The sequence below is a fragment of the Corvus moneduloides genome, chromosome 6 (genome assembly GCF_009650955.1).
Source record: "Corvus moneduloides isolate bCorMon1 chromosome 6, bCorMon1.pri, whole genome shotgun sequence".
In the NCBI taxonomy this organism is placed as follows: Eukaryota; Metazoa; Chordata; class Aves; order Passeriformes; family Corvidae; genus Corvus; species Corvus moneduloides.
The window spans coordinates 31,942,291-31,960,860 of NC_045481.1; the positions used below are offsets into that span (position 1 = coordinate 31,942,291).

At 34.7% G+C, this 18,570-nt stretch overlaps 1 protein-coding gene across 6 annotated transcripts in view; it reads right to left on the bottom strand.

The window, feature by feature from the left end:
* Window positions 1-18,570, bottom strand: part of FMN1 (formin 1) — a 188,647-nt gene that overhangs the window by 75,073 nt on the left and 95,004 nt on the right. For all 6 annotated transcript variants that reach the window (XM_032110983.1, XM_032110984.1, XM_032110982.1 and 3 more), the window contains 2 exons: window positions 18,127-18,277; window positions 7,047-7,134 (listed from right to left, as the gene is read on the bottom strand). In XM_032110983.1, the coding sequence (XP_031966874.1) occupies window positions 7,047-7,134; window positions 18,127-18,277 (239 nt within the window). The remainder of the gene's footprint in view (window positions 1-7,046; window positions 7,135-18,126; window positions 18,278-18,570) is intronic.

Consider the following 18,570-nt stretch of genomic DNA (forward strand, 5'->3'; position numbering starts at 1 on the left):
ATCAAGATCTAACTCAACTCAAGATCTAACAAATCACCATTGTTTTGAAGTCACATGATAAAACAAAAAGTGTTTGTGATAAAAACTAATGAAATACAATTACAATCTGCTAAACCACGTTTTTAACAGAACTAATAATAATCAATTTTAAGAGACATTGATATGAGTTATTTTCTCTTTTGGAGAGAGCATGTGATTGTATAAAAGCAGCAAGAAAATATTTTCTGACTTACTTGCTATACAACCTGTACTGGTATTATTGGCAACGCATGGGCAGACAACTGCAGTTAAAAATCTAGCCATATAGCTGGACATCTTAGGATGTCAATGTATGTAGAGACATATTCCCAGTAACTAGTCAGAAGTACTGCCAAAATCCAAATAACCTCCTTTATTTCATCTTCATATATTTTAGTATCTTCAGCCTTTTTTTTTTTTCTTTCTGACTGATTGAACTGAATGCCATGCATACTTGGAGCAGAAGACAAAAATGAAAACATGCAAATTTATGAAGATTGGCCCTTTTTTTTGAAAAGAAGCAATAATTTTGAAAAGCTGGAAGAAATCCTCAGATTCACAGGTGTCTTAGTATTCTTCTTATTCTTAAAATAATATGTGCAATACATTCACAGTATGTTGTGTAAATTAGCTTGAATTGCAGAAGCTTAAAAAACCCCACTGCACTAGATCAAAGAAAGTAATTATTTTGACTTTTACTTAAGGGAACAACAAAAGTTTTTAAATTTTTCTATGAAAAACAAAAGCCACTTTTATTCATATGTATATAGACTTTATCAAAATTAATACAAAACTTGATATGCTTTTCAAAACGCTCTTCCTGATACAGTGAATTTAACCACGATACTTTAATGCATTATATCTCATTATATCACGGCTTATATAAGTGTAAGTAATATAGGTGAAGTATCATAAATCTACAAAAGAGGCACCAAAACAATTAATAGCTATTACAATATCAATCATCATCGGTGGTTTTTACTTTCATCTTGCTTTCTACTTATCTGTCTTCCTTACACTGTCAGTTCAGTTAGAATATTTCACCTACACCTCACAATATGTCAAAAGGAAGTAGACTCATGCTGTGAAAAGCTGGTAATTTTATTGGGTTCCTCTACCTTTAAAAAATCTGTTACTTGGCCAAGTCTGGTTTCTGAGATCCTTTTTTGCAGGGAAATTGAGGCAAACATTTTTATGTTGCCTATGGTGTCTGCTCACAAGAAGAAGAATTTATATACACAAGGATCATTAGTGCAGGGTTGCACCCATTAGGATATAATAACCGTCAGCTAGGACAAAAAACAGATCTGCATCATGCATTCAAACTAACAGGCACACATAAAAATACTTGCCAGCTACATTTCACATACTAAGAGCATTGCTTCAAATATAAACTTATACCAAAGGTTTTTAACATACCAACATCTAAAAAATGAATCTAACAAATTCCCTGCTGCATGGGTTTTTCACATACACTGATCAATTAAAAAATGTAAACCAAAGAAAAGCTGAGAATTTAAAGCCTACTGTTTGCAGTCCACGGACAACTTTAGAATTTAGAGCTTAAATACGAAAAATACACCTATCTCCTCTAAATCAGCTTAAATACCAGCAGTCTTGGGGCTGAATCAGATATACAGCCTCACTGCTACTAAACAGTGCTTAAATCAGGATTTAAGTCCTCCTAACAGAGTTTACATATACTCACCACTATCAACCATTTAATGTGACAATTGCACTATGAAATACGAAGAAATCACCTTAACTGCTCCCAAATGATAAAACAAAAGTACATAATTTAAATAAAAGGAGCTTGCCAAAGGTACATTTATTTGACCTGGACATACTTAGTTGTTTTATGTACTACATTCTGTTGAGTAAGGCTTGATTTCATGGGAACATGCAGCCCATCATCGGGAAATTTAAATAAAATTTTGACTGACCTAATCAATTAGACAATGACTTGGCAAAACTGCCTGTAATATCCAAATCTCTCTGTTTTACTTCTGAAAAATTGATATGTTATCAATTTATTTAAAGGTTTTCTCCAGTATTAACTGCCGTGCAACACAAAAAAAATATACATAATAAAGAAGGACCATGGGCAAAATGTAGCTTTAGAAGACAAAGAAAGCCTGAATCCTGCAAGAAGTCTTAAACAAAAGACTCTGGTACTAATGTGGACCTACCCACACACAACGGATATCCAAAACAGATTCATAACAATGTATGTTGTGAATTTTCCCAAAAAAGAGAAAAACATTTAATTTTAAATTAAAATCATTTCCCAGCTTCTGAGATGGGTATGCAGCTATCTTTACACTTCATGCATAATATAGCATGAATATATAGAATACATACATGTAATATTTTGTGTAGGTGGGAGTGTCACTCAACTTTGGAACAACAGTTTTTATATCTTTATAATCCATACTTTCATCCTGCAAAATGTTTCAGTTGAAACCCCATAAAACTCTTTTCACATAGTGCAAGTAAGAAATATTCCAAAGCATTTCTCTTTACCCAGAAGTATTTCCAAAATATAATAGAAAGAGAAGCTGTGAAACTATTTGTACTGCATGGTATGGTTAAAACACAAACCGGAATTTAGAAATTCTGAACACACTAAGGTCTGCAGATTAGAGTTGCTTTAGAATAGTTTGCCTTATGCACACAAAACATAGCCTTTAAGATGCTAAGAAAAATGCCTGGTTATCAGTGATAGCGGTCTCTAAAGTTTAAATGTGCTGTAAGGCGTAACTTGCACTAAGACAATGCAAACCTATTTATATACCTTCCACGGCCTCTAATCAGAGCAATCCCAGGATGATTAGAAATGTAACACTGAATCAGAATGGTTATTAGACTGATCATCAGTCTGGCTGGGTTAATCTACAGTTCACATCCTTCCAATTATTTATTCATGTATGCTGACAATGGAGGGGAAATCACAAAGCTGAAGAAAACCAGTCAGACACTTCACTTTTAGCATTAAAAACAGTCTTGATGCTAAGAATCAATGTTAAGCTCTTCCCTTTGTCATACAGGCTACACTGTGTCAGCATTGTAGTGCTACAGCACAGCTACTCTGGCTTTGGTAAATGTAGCAGCAAAGCCTGCAGCTGTTCTACCTGGAGTAATACTGCACTTTACCACCACAAAGAGTACAATAACCTATTAACTATGTGTCTGATGTGATCTACCATAGCTCAAAGATTTAGTCCCATGGAAAATACAGCAGCAGACCATCTACTTAATGTGTCCTGACAGCACTCATGGATATTTGACAGTGAAACATTTCCTCCAATGTACAGAAGCAGAACTTCCGGTGCCCTACAATTTTAGTGGCAAAATGCAGGTACTATGGAGGTAGGGAGGGATTTGGGAGAATCTATCTTTTGAACATAGGCATCTACCTTTTATCTACATCCCATTTTCTGTAACTAGAAGTTTTTTTATCTGGGCTGCCCCACAATTTTGCCAGTTAACTCTTGAACAAGGATCTCAGTAGCTTATGGAAAGCCAGCACAAATAACATACACTGCAGAAAATAGTATTATTATGTGTTTTCCAGCGAACCGCTATTGCCACCTACTATATTGGAACTGTCTCAGTGAGTGGAATGTTGTCCTGTAAAAAGTTGGGACAAGGGCCCACACAGCGTTTTCACATATAGTTATAATGAGCATTTCCCATTACAAACAAAACTGAAACACCTCACTGTAGAGTGAGTTATAGTATTTCAACAGCAAAGCCACACAAATAGTGCTGAGCCACAAGATAGTCTCTCAAGTTGTAGTATTTCAGCTGAGCAATGACAGGAAAAGACAGAAATGGACTGATATGAAATGGAGATTACTTCTCTAAGTGTGTACTCTTAAAGCTTACCTAACAAGTGATCTCTACTATTCCTCATCTCTTCTTTATAAAGGCTTTAAAAAAATGCAGAGAAGCAGCCTTAAAAATAATCTCAAACCTATGCACAATTTGGTATTTGCTATTTGTTTTTCCAATATGCAGATCCTGTATAGCATACTGAGTCAGACAGATTTTCTGCCTGCTTCTTCTGCTCAGGAAGTGAATAATATTAATAGTGGTCAAATAAGAAACTTTATTACCTTCACCAGTACCAGATTCACCAGTGTTCTCAGAACACTGAAGCACCTAGGATTTGTTCTCTCCCACTGAATAGAGAGCTGAGTACTAGGACGAGTGCAGCATGACAACTTTCCCTGCGCATCATTTAACACCAACACCACCCAAAATAATTATTACGTTGTCTTCTCCTTGGACTGTACTCGCATGCAGCATGAATTTAAACTTATCAGCAAAGGATGAACTTCACTCTCCTAAATGAACATGTGTGGGAGATCCCCCTCCTGAAGTGCGGTGGCTGGCGCATTATCAAATGCAAACTCAAACATCTGGATGCCAGATATGGTCACTTGCCTGTTTTGCCCTGCTGAGTTATCTACAGAATATGCTGTGAAGCTGTGTACTTTAATTTGAGAGGATAATCCTATGGATGCAGAAATCTCGCACTATTTTAAAGGAGGATGCAATTTTTCTTGCGATTACTCTTTTTTTGTCTTGTCTAGTTTTGCATGCACCTGTATGCACAGGGCAGTTGAGTTTTCTCTACCTGTATCCTGTAACTGCTCCCTAAGGCAGACTAACCAGTACATGATACATAGACAATACATTCATTTGTACATGATTTTACAACAAACACAGTCATAAAAGCTTGAAATAAAAATTAGATATTTTTCATTTCTGACTTTCTTTTGCTTCAGGTTTCTACATTCTCTGTGGTAAGTGGTCAAAGACCATTAACTTTTCCCTGTTTTTCACGTACTGAATTATTCCATGGAAGTTGGCTTGAAAAAAGAGGTGACTGCTTAATTTGCATGTTCTTAGAGGTAGCTCTTTGCAACTTCACTTTGTAAAAATTTGACATTCATGACCCAACGATTACATGCTTTTCTTCGTTAGGTGTTGTCATATGTTATTTAGCCTATTATGATTTTTTTTCATCCAGTGCATTGACTAGAGCAGTCTTCAAATAATTTGTCTGCTGATTGGTAGGACTGCCCACAGATTTAATTACACAAAGTACTATGGAATAAACACACATTAAAGGAGAAACAAGCATAATTCTACTGTTCTCTTCAGACTAATACACATTTCTAAAGGTCCTCTCTACAGAACAATGTTTTCCCTGAGTCTTGCGAATGGGATTCTTTTCCCTAGATAGTCTCTGAACACAGATTTTGATTAGAATGAGTCAGACTGCTTTGTTAGTATGCTTTTCAAAAACTTCCACTTATGGTATTCCCAAATCCTGATGGTAGCTCTTAGTTGCTTCCATAAGCAAGAGGCAGCACATCCTATTGCTGCCTTGAGAAACACATGTGGTGACAGGCCAGTCGTTTGCTACCTCAGACAAGAAAGGGCGATGAGTTCTAAGTTTTACTTCAGTGACAGCACTTGTTCTGGTGTCTTCTTCTACCAACACTCTAATTTTCATTAAACTTGTAGGACTACATTAGCTATGTCTACAACTGCAAGCGTAGTCTTGAGAAATGGATTTGTAGACAGCAGCAGTTCACACGATACATGTTTCAGGGAGTTTTAACTCTCTCTGATCTCATCCTAGGGAATTCAGAGACTGCTATACATGGAGACTGATGGCATGCTCCTAAAGCATATCTTCTTATTTAATCTGATTCTGAAGGATGTTTGTGCACTCTGAGACTGCTCTGCATTGCTCTGCAATGCAAATACAGCAAAAAGGACAACTGGTAAATGTGATTCAAAAGTGCGCTGCTGACTCAAGCCAAAAAGGCTATTGTATATACACCCAAATATTTGTGTCATTATGTTCTCTTAGATTTGGTATAAATTGGCCAGAGGATTTCAAAAGCTACAGAAGTACAGCGAACAGATGAGAGAGATAGAGATGCTCTGTTTTAGTAGAACATCATGGCATGGAAAATAAAAAGAAAACCCATCTCTGAAGATCCTTAAGAATATTAGCCAGTTTTTATAATACAGCTTCTATCCTATCCCTATGCTGCTGTAACTTCTGCCAGCAAAAGACCTTTAGTAATAGCAGTTTTTTTCCATCTCATTCTGATACCTTTCACACAATACTGGCAGGCACAAAGTTATTCCTTCTTTTCCTTATTCCTCCGCATCCCAAGAGACATTTGTAAGCCCTTGTGCTTTTAAAGTGCTAGATGCTCAAAGGCTCTTTTGAAATTAATAATAATCAATGCCAGCAGCATCTCAACACCCTACCCAGTATTTGCATGAGATGGAGGGAAAACAATAGCAAAAAAGGAGACATCAACTTGAGTTGTTCCAGCAGTTGTTTTAAATGGTGAATATTTTCCTTTTCTTAATGTGAAAAAGAAATAAACAATAACCTTAAACAATATCTTTTTAAATCCAGAACATAAGCAGACTCTCAATTACCCCAGTGTTCTGAAAAATCTGTATTTCTCTACAGTTGTATTGGCAAACTCAAATAATTTCTACCAGTAATGGAATTTACAGCTGACTAGCCCTACACTTTGAAAAATGCCATCCAGTAATTTTCTTTCTGACTGTTACATGGTAACATCAGTTTGGGATGTACTTTTTATACTGTTAATGAAGCAAAATGTAAATATTAAAAAATACCGACTGCATGTTTGAAGCCCAAAAGATTTATGTGAAAGCCCTCCATTTAACTTCCATTGGTGGGCAACTGGCTTTAGAAAAAGCAGGGAACTGCATGGGAGGAATATGAAAACCCTGAACTGAAACTGTTATGCTAACTTTAATGGTACAGAAGGAGTTGTACCTAAATTCAATTCTAATTTTTAGGTGAAACTTTTACATATAGTGGAATATATCGGAAGAATGATTCTTCTGGTAGTTTAGGAGACTGTATTCAAAACACATTCTGTAATGTAAGAAGTTCTCTGAGGGATATGATAAAATATTCATGCAAGTACAATACATTAGGTGTAAGAAACACTTACCTTGTTGAATATCCTTCATCTCCAAGTGCAAACTTGATATTAAAATTCCTACAGTTTGAGACCGCTTTCCATCCAGCAATTTGATAATCTAGAAAGATGATGCAAAATGATCCGAGATCAAGGGAATGCTCTACAAAGGATTCATTCACTTTTATAACAGAAGCTAATTTGTGTATTTAATTCAGTATTTCTTCAAGCATCAAACCTTTTTATTAACTAAATGTGCTAGTAAGACCTTCATCTTATGATTGTGCTCTGCACCTTAACAAATGACTTATAAGACTGAATTCTCTCCAAGTCTACTAAACAGCATTAGCTCTTACTTGTAGGATGCTATTAAGCAGGAAAAGAAAAAGGCACATCAAATATTTATTCTGAAATACAGTCCCTGCACACCCTCTGCCCGTTTCTTCTTAAATCATGTTTAATAACGATTTAAGACACCAAGTACATCGCAAGTCCCTTAGTTTGTCTGGTAGTTTACATTTCAGTGTGAACGGGTTTATGTCTATTTTTTCAGCAAAGGATCAGTTCCTGACCAAGAGGAACTGAAGAATTGTCTTTTTATGCCCTCTCAACAGTACTTTTGGAACACTGGGCACTACTGAAAGTATTTCTTTTACTCGTGTCTGAATGTGCTTATTTCACACTGTTGACACTCCACAGGGATTTCAGGATTTTGCTCACACTTGGGTAACAGACATTTAATAGTATAATGTACTGACATTCAGACTGTAATATCTTCTGATGTCAGTTTAGGGGGAGAAGAGAAAGAGGAGGAAGGGAAACCTTAATGTTATTTTGGCTGGTTGAAATTAGTTATAATGAAAGGAATCAGTGTAGTTCAGATGTTAGACATGTAAAAAACAAACTTCCCACAATGTCTGGGCTATCGGTATTTGTGACTCTGATTTATTTCATAAGGAAGATATGACAGGAGCACATCACAAAATGCAATACAGACACAAGTTCTTCAGAAATACAAAATGTTCAGATCCAAGATGATGGCTTACTTCATAGTGTTGATGAACAAATACCATGAAATATACTAACTCATACGCAAAATTAAAACCAATAGCTATGTTTTCCCTAAATTTATTATTTTCTATTTCCTATTATAATTTTATTTATCATTTTCTTATTATCTGAACAATATTTAATCTATATTTCTTCAAATTTAATTTAAATGTTAAAATCAAAGGTGGCACTTATATCTGGATATTTAATAATAGTAAAAAAGTAATTGTTATCCCTTATTGCTGGAATACTTTTATTGATGCTCACATTAAAGACAGCTAACTGACAAAATTTATACTAACTCAGACAAATGTTTCCTAGCTGTGTTTTATGTGATTTACAAATATTTAACTATGAAAATTCTTAGCCACTTATCTAGACAAGAGCAGATTTTTTGACAAATACAGGAAAAATAGAAATTATACTGACATTTTCACGTGAAAATGCAAAGCTAGTTCTTACTTAGAGTACTGAAATTGGAATATATATGCACAAGTTGGAACACATGCTGTCTTCAACAAAGATCTGACAAATATTTTAGGTCCCTCCTGTAGGCACTCAATAATAAACTTACATTAAAGTAGATATTGCATATTTTCTGCCAAAATTTGGAAAAAATCTATCTTGAGAGCTTTTTCTGCCTATATGTACAGCACATATGATGGATATTAAGAAAGTAATACTATGAAAAGTGTTTTCTTCAAATGACAAAGAATTCAGGCTCTTTATCTCCTGAGTACACAAGCAGAGAAGACAATTTTGCTCCAAATTACCTTAAATGAACACTGTGGAAGCATCACATCCTGTTGACTGATTCTTCTGAGCAAATGTAAGTAACTGCTCGGTTTATCATGGTCATTTCTGAAGCTTTACATGAATTTGCTGAACTCCTCAGCACATTAACTTCTTACAGGGATAATTACAGGTTTGAGCAGTATGCAATTTGTATAGCATTCACTGACCTCCAAGTTGACCTTGTTCAGGGCAAATTCATAGGTTGTCATAAACCCCATTAGACATGCCTAGTTTGAGGCAAAACCTTTCCAGACTATAGCTCTTGTAGGCAATATGACATTTGAAATCATTCCACTGAAGTATTTGTAAGTGTTAATACATTCTCCAGATATGATCAAACTAGCTCACATTACTAAGCAAGACTTCCCCCTTAAAAGATTTGTGAACAAAAACCCTTAAAGACAACACTATATAATTTTAAAAGCTAGACCAGAGATTCATGAATTAAAATGGCAACTGACTGTATGTTCACATGCATTTTAGTCAAATGTACACATGGTCACAATTACCAGGCATCAAACTAGATGCAGACTACCTGAAACAGCTTCAACCAAGTAAATGAAGCCTAATACTTTATTCATTAGCAAGTAAAAATGGAAGACCATGACAACAGAATAGTTTAAATTGAGCATAAAACTACTTCAAACCCACAGTTATAGCGCCAAGTATTATACTGGACTTTTGTCATAGATTTTTAGAATTAATGTGTAACTTGCAATATTTTGCAGGTAAAATATATAATCAGGAGTAAAACAGAACTAATTTTCAAAGGTACTAATTTTGTCCCGAGTTATGGTTATTCTGTTAAAGTCACTAAGGCAGAATTACGTATGTGTGAGAATTCCAAACGAAAGGAGGCACAAAAAAAATCAGCGCTTTGTTAGTTCAGTAAAAACATAAGGCAAATAAAAGGAAAGTTTGTAAAGACTGTGTTGAACTATTTAGTCTGTGCTTTTAAAAGACAAATCACTGATCACCTCTCAGCGTATTGGGACTTGCTTGTAGCTGGCAGTGACAGGTAAGCAGCTAAAACCCAGCTGACGCCAGCTGATGCTGCTATACCAGCTGGGGGTGGTTTGCCAGCTGCCTGTTGCTTTTCCAGACTATGAATGTATTGTTGTAATGGATGCAGCATCTTCTGGCTTAGTGACAAAATTGTGACTGCTGGTGATAATTCATTTACTTCACTGATCCATAGTATTATTCGCTTTTTGTGGTTTTTCCCCTGACTATTTTTTAGTGTTATTAAGTTAGATGATTGGCTGTACACAAGTGTCTCATCTAGAATTTTCAAATCTTTATAATCTACTTTAAAAGTGAAGATATACCAAAACTTGAATACACTAATAAATTATTCTGTCATTCCCATTAGAAGGTGTTTCTCTAATGTAGCCAGAAATGTATTTCATTAAATACTATACAACAGACTTTACTGTTTTGTCTAACTGCAATGTCTACATTCTGTCCAGGACACTTACTGGTGCTGAAATCTGAAGAGATTCAGTTTACTTTAGTGATTAAAAGCTAAATCCTTCCTCCTGGTGGTGCGTGTATTCCTTCCATAATATTTAAATTTATTGAGAAAAGCCATAAGCTAAAAAGCTGTCCTGCATATCGCAGCATTTCCCTCCATTCCCACTCACTAACTTTTATAGCAAATCAACAGCCTGGACCCATGAGTAGATTGATGAAACCCTGCTCAGACACAGGAAGAATATCCTGCACAAGAAGCCAAATTATGCCCCTCAAGCCATTGTGCATGAACACTCCATAAGTTACCAATGAAATTTCAGAAGCTTAAGACTAGACATCATCTCTCATATTCCTACTCAAGCAAGAGCCAAGTTTAACTGTGTTTTCCTTAACATGGATGAACCATAGCTTTATATTTTTAAAAGCCTATTTACAATTTTATTAGCTTGAAAACCCCACTACTTTTAGCCTTTTTCTAAAGGACACACAAATGGCAATTTATCAGGTTGAACCAGGAGGTATGAAAGAAAGCTAGTAAGAAACTTATTTCAGTATCTTTACTCCTATCAGAACTGCAAAAATAAGACATACCACAAAACAGATATTCACTGTATGGATAATTTCTATATTCTATGTGACTTCAGGGCTTTGTGATAAACAAGGAATGCCAGTTATTTTACTCAGCACAGCACAAAATATAAAAAGAAAGTGAGAGTGCCTTGGAAGAGCATGCACTAGCATTTTACCACTTCTTCTTAAGTTTGAACACTGTTTATTATCTTATGCAGACAGCTGAAGACAGTCATTGTGTTTCAACCCTGCAAAGCTTCCAACATTTTCTGCAGTATCTGTCCTTCTTGCAGAAACACAAAATTCATTAATTGTAATTTCTCATTTAGTTAGATGGACAAAAAACTTGCTGACAGACATATCCCTTTCAGTTAAAAAAATGCAATTCACTCAAAATATTGACACTCTTTGTAAATGAGAACACATGTTAATAATTATGTGAAATCTGTTAGAGATAATAGACAACAGAAAAGCCATTATCTTTAATGTCCTCCTGTGTCTTTGAAATGATAATCATTGCACTAAAGGGCCAAAAATGATTGATGGACTTTCATTTGGAGCATACACCTGACACAAATTACTTGACATTTACTCATTTTTTTTTGTAAGATGAAGACAGAGTGGCATCACAAATATCCAACTATCCTGTTTCTTGAAAAAGTATAGAAAATACTTGAGTTTTTGAGAATAAATTACTAACAAGTGCTCAAATACATTAGAAAAACTAACACAACTTCAAAATATGTGTTAAGTCTAGCAATTAGCTACAAAATGCACATAGAAAAAATTGCAGCAAAGGAATCTTCTTTTCTAAATAACCTATTTTTCAAGATTACAGAGTATCATAGCTTAATACATAATGAATAATGTCTTTTATTTCATTCCAAAATATATATCCTAATTCTGCCTTTCTCCTACTTGGTAATAAAATAATGTTGGTTCTGCAAATTTAACAGGAAAGGAGAAACTATGGCTTGAAACAATTACATGTGCCCATGAGCTAAAAATTTTGCATGGATATGTACAGACAAGAAATTTTAACATACAATGAATGATAGCAAAATTGTCTGCATGTAACACTTCAGTCCTTCATCTGACATAAAAATACTTATAGATGACTTTCATAGTGTGAGAAGGAAGTTAGATCCCTCAAATTATATTCAAATCTATAAAAGCTGAGCTCTTTCAAAAACAATGACAGGGTTTGGGCTTTTGGTTGGTTTTATTTTCCAAAAATTAGGTTATATTTTTAATACTCATTGTTTTCAGTTTTTGTTGTTTTACTAAGCAGTTATGGACCTTACTGGTACTGTAGAGAATCTACTTATAGTTGAATATTTTTGCTACAACAAACTTCATAGTTGCAGCCCATTTACATTTTCATAAATGTAACTTAAAATTTCTTTTACTAAATGGACCATACATTCCTAGACAAATATTTTCATGTTAATTGAAAACAGAATAGGTGCAGAAATTATATGTCTAGAATGCTACATCTGAAATCTTTGCATAAGAAAGTATAGAAATGATGATGAACATAGTCTAGATTAACAATAGCACTTTCGAAAGTATGTCAGTGATGCTTTAAATAAAGGAGTTAAAAAAAGGAGTTACACTCAAAAGGCATTTAAAGTCTAAATGTCCAACAGAATCAACACCTAAACTAAAATTATTACCTAAAATAAACTGGTGGATCTAGCCCTTCTCTTTCTTGATTTCCAAGAAGCTGCAACTTCTAAGTAATATTGAAAATGGGATGACCTGCATGCATTTGAAAAAGCTTAACTAAAGACCACAACACTTTACATGGCATAAAAAGTTCTAGATTCAATGGGTATGATCAAGCCACATCATACCAGTAACTTACACATTTAGATTACGCTAACTGAATTAGCCAAAAAACAGAGAGAAATTTATTTGATTCATATTCAGGTTCTAATGGGCTTTTGTTTTTTCCCAGTCATTTCAACTTTTCCTGCTACAGATTCATCTATTTCAGAACTATAAAATAACAATGAAAGAAATCCCACTCCTTCCATAGATTATTTATCCACCTAGAGTCTCTGGTAAAGTCAGCAATCATCTCTTTTCCATTTCATGGACATCAGCTCCAAACATTTACTGCATTACATTACTTCATATAAGATTATAATGCATCTAGTCTTAATTCAAAAATATTTTTATGAAAGAAGAATTGTATTTTCAATATTTAAATATATTGCATAGTATTTTTCTCTAATAACAGGACATAACTAATATATTCATCTAGCCATTAAATTCTCCCAAATAGAAAAAAACAAATTCTTTTATTAAGACATAATATCAACCCCCCAGAATACTAATTTTTATCATTACCTACATAATACTGCAGAACATTGAATAAAAGATTGTATACATGCAGAGAAGATAAATGCACAAGAACAAGAGTTTCCGGAATTATTTCAGAGGGTATAGAATGTACTATATTTTTCCAAAATAAATTACTATATTTCTAAAAATAGTAAAATCACCTTCTATGCAGTCCTTTCAGAAGTTGTATTACCATTGCTGCTTAGATTCTTAATTTCCCTTCCTTTCTTCCCCCACATATTTGTCAGAAGCCTCTAGAACTCAGTGTAACCCAATAAGCCATTTTTGTCTGGCAAGAATGCAACAAATTTGGGAATCAGGAAAGTGTTTCCACTCTAGAAAAAAGTACAGCCAGCTGTTTCAATGCATAGGACAATGGACAGAAAATGGACTTTATGTTTTTTAATTGATTAACAGTGTCAAGATGTTGAAAAGGCACTCAAGATGTCATCTACAGCATTTCTGTACTTCAAGACAGCATCAATTATATGTGTACCACTCTAAACAAACTTTCCTAAAGATCTCCAAAAGCAGAAACACAATTTCCCTAGCCAAAATTTTTCTGCATTCCTTTGGTATCCTTGCTCTTAGAAAGCTTTTCATAATTTTTCTTTCCAGCAGCTGCATGCACTTGATTACACTTATACTGTGTGTCTCAATCAACTTTCTCCTTTCTAGACTAAACAATCCTAATAATTTGATTCTTTCCTTAGAGACTACTTCACTTTTCATCATTCTCCCTCTTCTTGACTCTTTCGGTAACAAATTTTTAATGAAGGGTTGTAGTGCCTAAATCTAGATGCAGTTCTTAACTGAGACATGGCTGAGCAAGCAATGTTTCTTGATCTGTCAGAGTTGTTTTTCATTTTTAGTAGTACCACGATTTGACAATTCATGTTCCTCTTGTGAGCCATTACAACGCCAAGACTCTTTCTGCTAAACTATTACCAGTCAGTTAGCCAGCTATACCCCATCTTAGCTTTTAGGTAGCTGTGTATCTTTAAACATATTAACCTTGTGGTTAACTGCATTAGCTTTGTGCTTATTTTTGTCTTTCAGACCAGATCTCAGATACATGAAAGCCCTCTGAAGGATCTACTTCAGTACATTTGAAGCCTCTCGCAAATAGGTGGTGGCTGCAGAGTTTGTATTCTGCTTTCCAAGAAATAAGTGAAAATACCAAGGTAACTACAACCAGCAGAGAAGTCCAGAAAGTCCTCAATGTATTCTCCTATTTTGACAGTGAGCATATATATGTACAAACAGTAATATATTCCATATTATAAATATTAATTTTATATATTATATATTATATTGTAATTATATTATATAAATGAGTATAAATATGTATATAATATGAATGTATACTCAGAAATTTCCTTCCTGTGCATAACTTGCCAAATGGTACTGGAAAATAGACCAGCCATTCTATTTATATAGAATCGCAGAATCAATTAGGTTGGAATAGACTTCTGACATCAAGTCCAACCTATGACCGAACACCACCATGTCAACGAGACCATGGCACTGAGTGCCACAGCCAGTTTTCCCTTAACACCTCCAGGGACCGTGACTCTGTCACCTCCCTAGAGAGTCCATTCCAAAGGCTAATCACCCTTTCAGTGAAGGAATTCTTCCTAATGTCCAACCTAAACCTCCCCTGGTGCAGCCTATGGAGGGCAGCATTTCAACATTTCTGGCTGAAAATGGCAGGTGTCTATCAGCTGTAAGCAAAAAAAGCTCAGCATATGGTGCATTTTTTAATCTGTGTTGCCACACAGTGTCTGCTATGTGGAAAAATGGGTAAGAACAGAACAGACTGAAATTTCTATAGGCTTTCCACAGAAGCATTCATTTCACAGCCTAAGCATACAGATTATTCCAACTGGTTTCACAGAACTAATAATTCTGAGAATAAACTGAATAATATTGTTTTATTTGGAACTGCAAAGGAGTAAAATGAGAAACAATTATCCTCTAATTCAAAAGATAAAATCTTACTTCCAATTGAAAAAGGAACTTGACTGCAAGAGAGGCACTGATGTAATTCTCATTCAAGGAGCAAAGTATTGAATAATCATGTTTTAATAAGCAGACCTGCACTATCTGTTGGTCCATCACTTTTCTAAATACCAAGGAGGCTGAACTTAGTTTGTAGAAGACGGTATGAAATAGGGCATAGTTTGTGCAGAGAAGAGGTTTAATGCAGTGAACGGATCAGTCTTAAAAGACATCATTAAATAAAATAGCTTAACTATTTCAAACACAAACTACAACTCAAGATATTATTGCTGTACCTGTATCTTGCTCTGGAAGGCTCTTTTAGAGAATATGAAGAAGGAATACACAAATAAGTACATAATGACACGGCATCAGCTCAATCCGTAATATATGATGAGCCTCATAAGATTCGTGTTTCTTAATGTCTGTTGAAAGCATCTTTATCCAGACTATACAATCCCCTATAATGTGACACTGGTACCATTTTTAGGACCAGACAAGCAGAAACTTATGTACTGAAGCAAAAAGATTCTTGCTAAAACCCTAGTAGATGTAATTGTTAGAAAAAAAGCAAGAAAGTTCGAGAGCCAAGAAAAAGCATGAGAAACGAGAAATGAAACCAGCCAAACTGACAGCTTTATATTGATCTACAGGAGCTCTCTGTTATTATCTACTAATAAACCCTCCTGTAAGAAAATAAAATGCCTTCTACTACTGTATTGTTTGCAGCCCACCAAGACTGATCCACTGGAGCCAGCCAACAGAGAATTTCAGAGAGACAAAGAAAAACACAGGACCATCTAAGAGGGCCAACTGTCCGTAAAAACACTCAGTTGCTACTATGAGTCATTAAACCGAGAAAGGTGAAAAGACAGAATGCACTAAAAAAATGCTGCTGTACTCAATTAATATTTTCTTTGAATTCTAAAAGTGGATTTATTTTTAATTTTTAAATTGACCAAATGATTGAATGTTTCACATTACTGATCACGAGTTTTCTAAATTCTCATGAAAAACCCTACAACTCCCATGGTTTGTAAGGCCATGATCACAATCCCATCAGTTGACCAAACTAAAGACACAGCAATAGATATAATTCTGAATTTATCTTTTAGGGAATTTATTTTTGTATTTTCATACAGTACTTTAAAGGAACCTCTTTCATTTCATTAATTTCAGTAAATATATCTATCCATTGTCTTAAAATAGTAAGTTTACCTTTAACCACAAAGCAGAATAATTAAAACAGTGATAGAAATAAAAAAAAGATGCAGTTGTATGAAAACACATTGGTTGCTCACAAGAAATAATGCATATTATTATACCAATATGTTCTATAAGTATTATTCAATTCAATTTTGGATAAGCCAAGAGAGATCATTAAAAAATTGTACTGCTCAAACAAAGAAGTTACTTTACAAAGCAGCAAGGAAAAACACAATTTCATCTCTCAGTATACAGGCATAATTCTGTACCTGGTTTGCTGTCACCCACTTGGAGAAGTAGATATACTCCCTTAACTACTGAGATTTTGAAATAAAAAGGCAACTATTTGTGCATATCAATTCCCCACTAAAATTACAGTGATTGCATTCTTCAAAGTTCTTTAGAAACCTGTATTTCCTATTACATAATTCTTTCTGAAAAAGGTAAATTAATGAAATGTAAACATAAATATTAGAAAGAAGGCATAAGATATGTGAACTAATCCAATTTATGGCTACAGCTGCTGCTACGTATCAAATTTACTTCAAGTATTTGTCAAGTAAAATATCTCAAAGTATTTTTCACAGAGATGTTGATGTCCAACTTCAGTGTAATATTTGAAAGACTGTAACAACTATTTCTTTGGTGTGTATTTAAAAATGCCAGCATGTCCCCATCCAGGCCCCATTTCTTATTTTTTACTTTTTGCATCGCATGGATTTGAATTCTGTAAATTCTATAGCCTTATTGATACTTCTCATTAGGTGTTGCATTAAGACACAATACCGGGAATTTATGATCAAAGATGTTCTGAAACACCTGAAAGCACCAATATGTATACATGTTTCGCATTCTATATATTATAAAATTGAAGGTAGCAAGCACAGCTCACATGCAAAGAGCCCTCTTGTGGTTCCAAGCAGGTAAACTCAATGAGATTTAAAACACAATAAATGTTTCAGTAGTTTCTGATGTGTAAATCACACTGGTTTAGGAAAACAGTATTGATTATTATTCAGCCTAGAATTTTTCTGGCAGCAAATACTACTAATGCCATTTCTTTTTCTTATCTGCACATCCCAATTGACAAGTGCCAGCTCCCTCTGTAATGGATCACATCTGAAGCAAACAATATTGGCCCTACAGCAATGACACAGCTACTGCATGTAGCTTTGGCCATTAAAGACATGATTGTCCTGTCCCTTCCTGACACAATTCCTTAGCTATACTGGACTAAAAAATTTGTCAATCCTTTTTTCAAAATGTTGCTTTAAATTTTTTTTTTCCCAATAAAATTAATCTCAGTGAAAGGGAGGTTTGCTAGAGTTAACTAATGACAGGCACTAGGTAATAAATCAGCTCAAGGGCAGGTAATGGCCTGAAATACTGGCACTTGCAAATATGAATTAGAACTTTAAATCTGTTCTCCTACATGGTATTTTTTCTACCTCACTGGGATGTGGAACTTTCATTATCAAAGGCAAAACATCTTCCAAGGTAAATAACAGCCCTACATTCTCAAGCAAGAGAACTGAGATTGAATCAGCAATCCATAGCTTGTTTGATTGCTCATTCACAAAAAATCCAAAAATTAAAAGGGAGTTTTCTCAAAATGAAAGACTAAACACTAACACACAAAAAAAAAGACAAACAAAAAACCAATAAATACCTTTTTGGCCTTGGTTTTCTTTTCGTAAGTCTCTGATAACGGTTTTCTTTTCTCCTGAGTGGTGTCTTTGGAGAATAAATATTCAAACTCAGTAGTGTCAAGTATATCAGGTTCTTCCAGTGATTCCCATAATGTTGGCATAGCAGTTTTCCTATAAAGGGAAAGGTAATAATAAAATTTCTAAACATTTATGAGAAACCATAATAGATATAACCATAATAGACGAAAATCCGTGATAGATTTAAACCCAAAGCAACACAAAGAGCGTTCCTTCCCTATACCTTGCTCTTGTAAGGAGTCAGAAAGTTTTGCTGTTAGTTTTAGTTATTAGTTTCCGCTATTTAGCCCGTGCCTGCTAGACTATCAAAATGCATCATTCGTATTGTACAGTTCTTCGTCCAACAACTGCAGCTTGTGAAATACATCTCAAGAGACTTCTGCCAC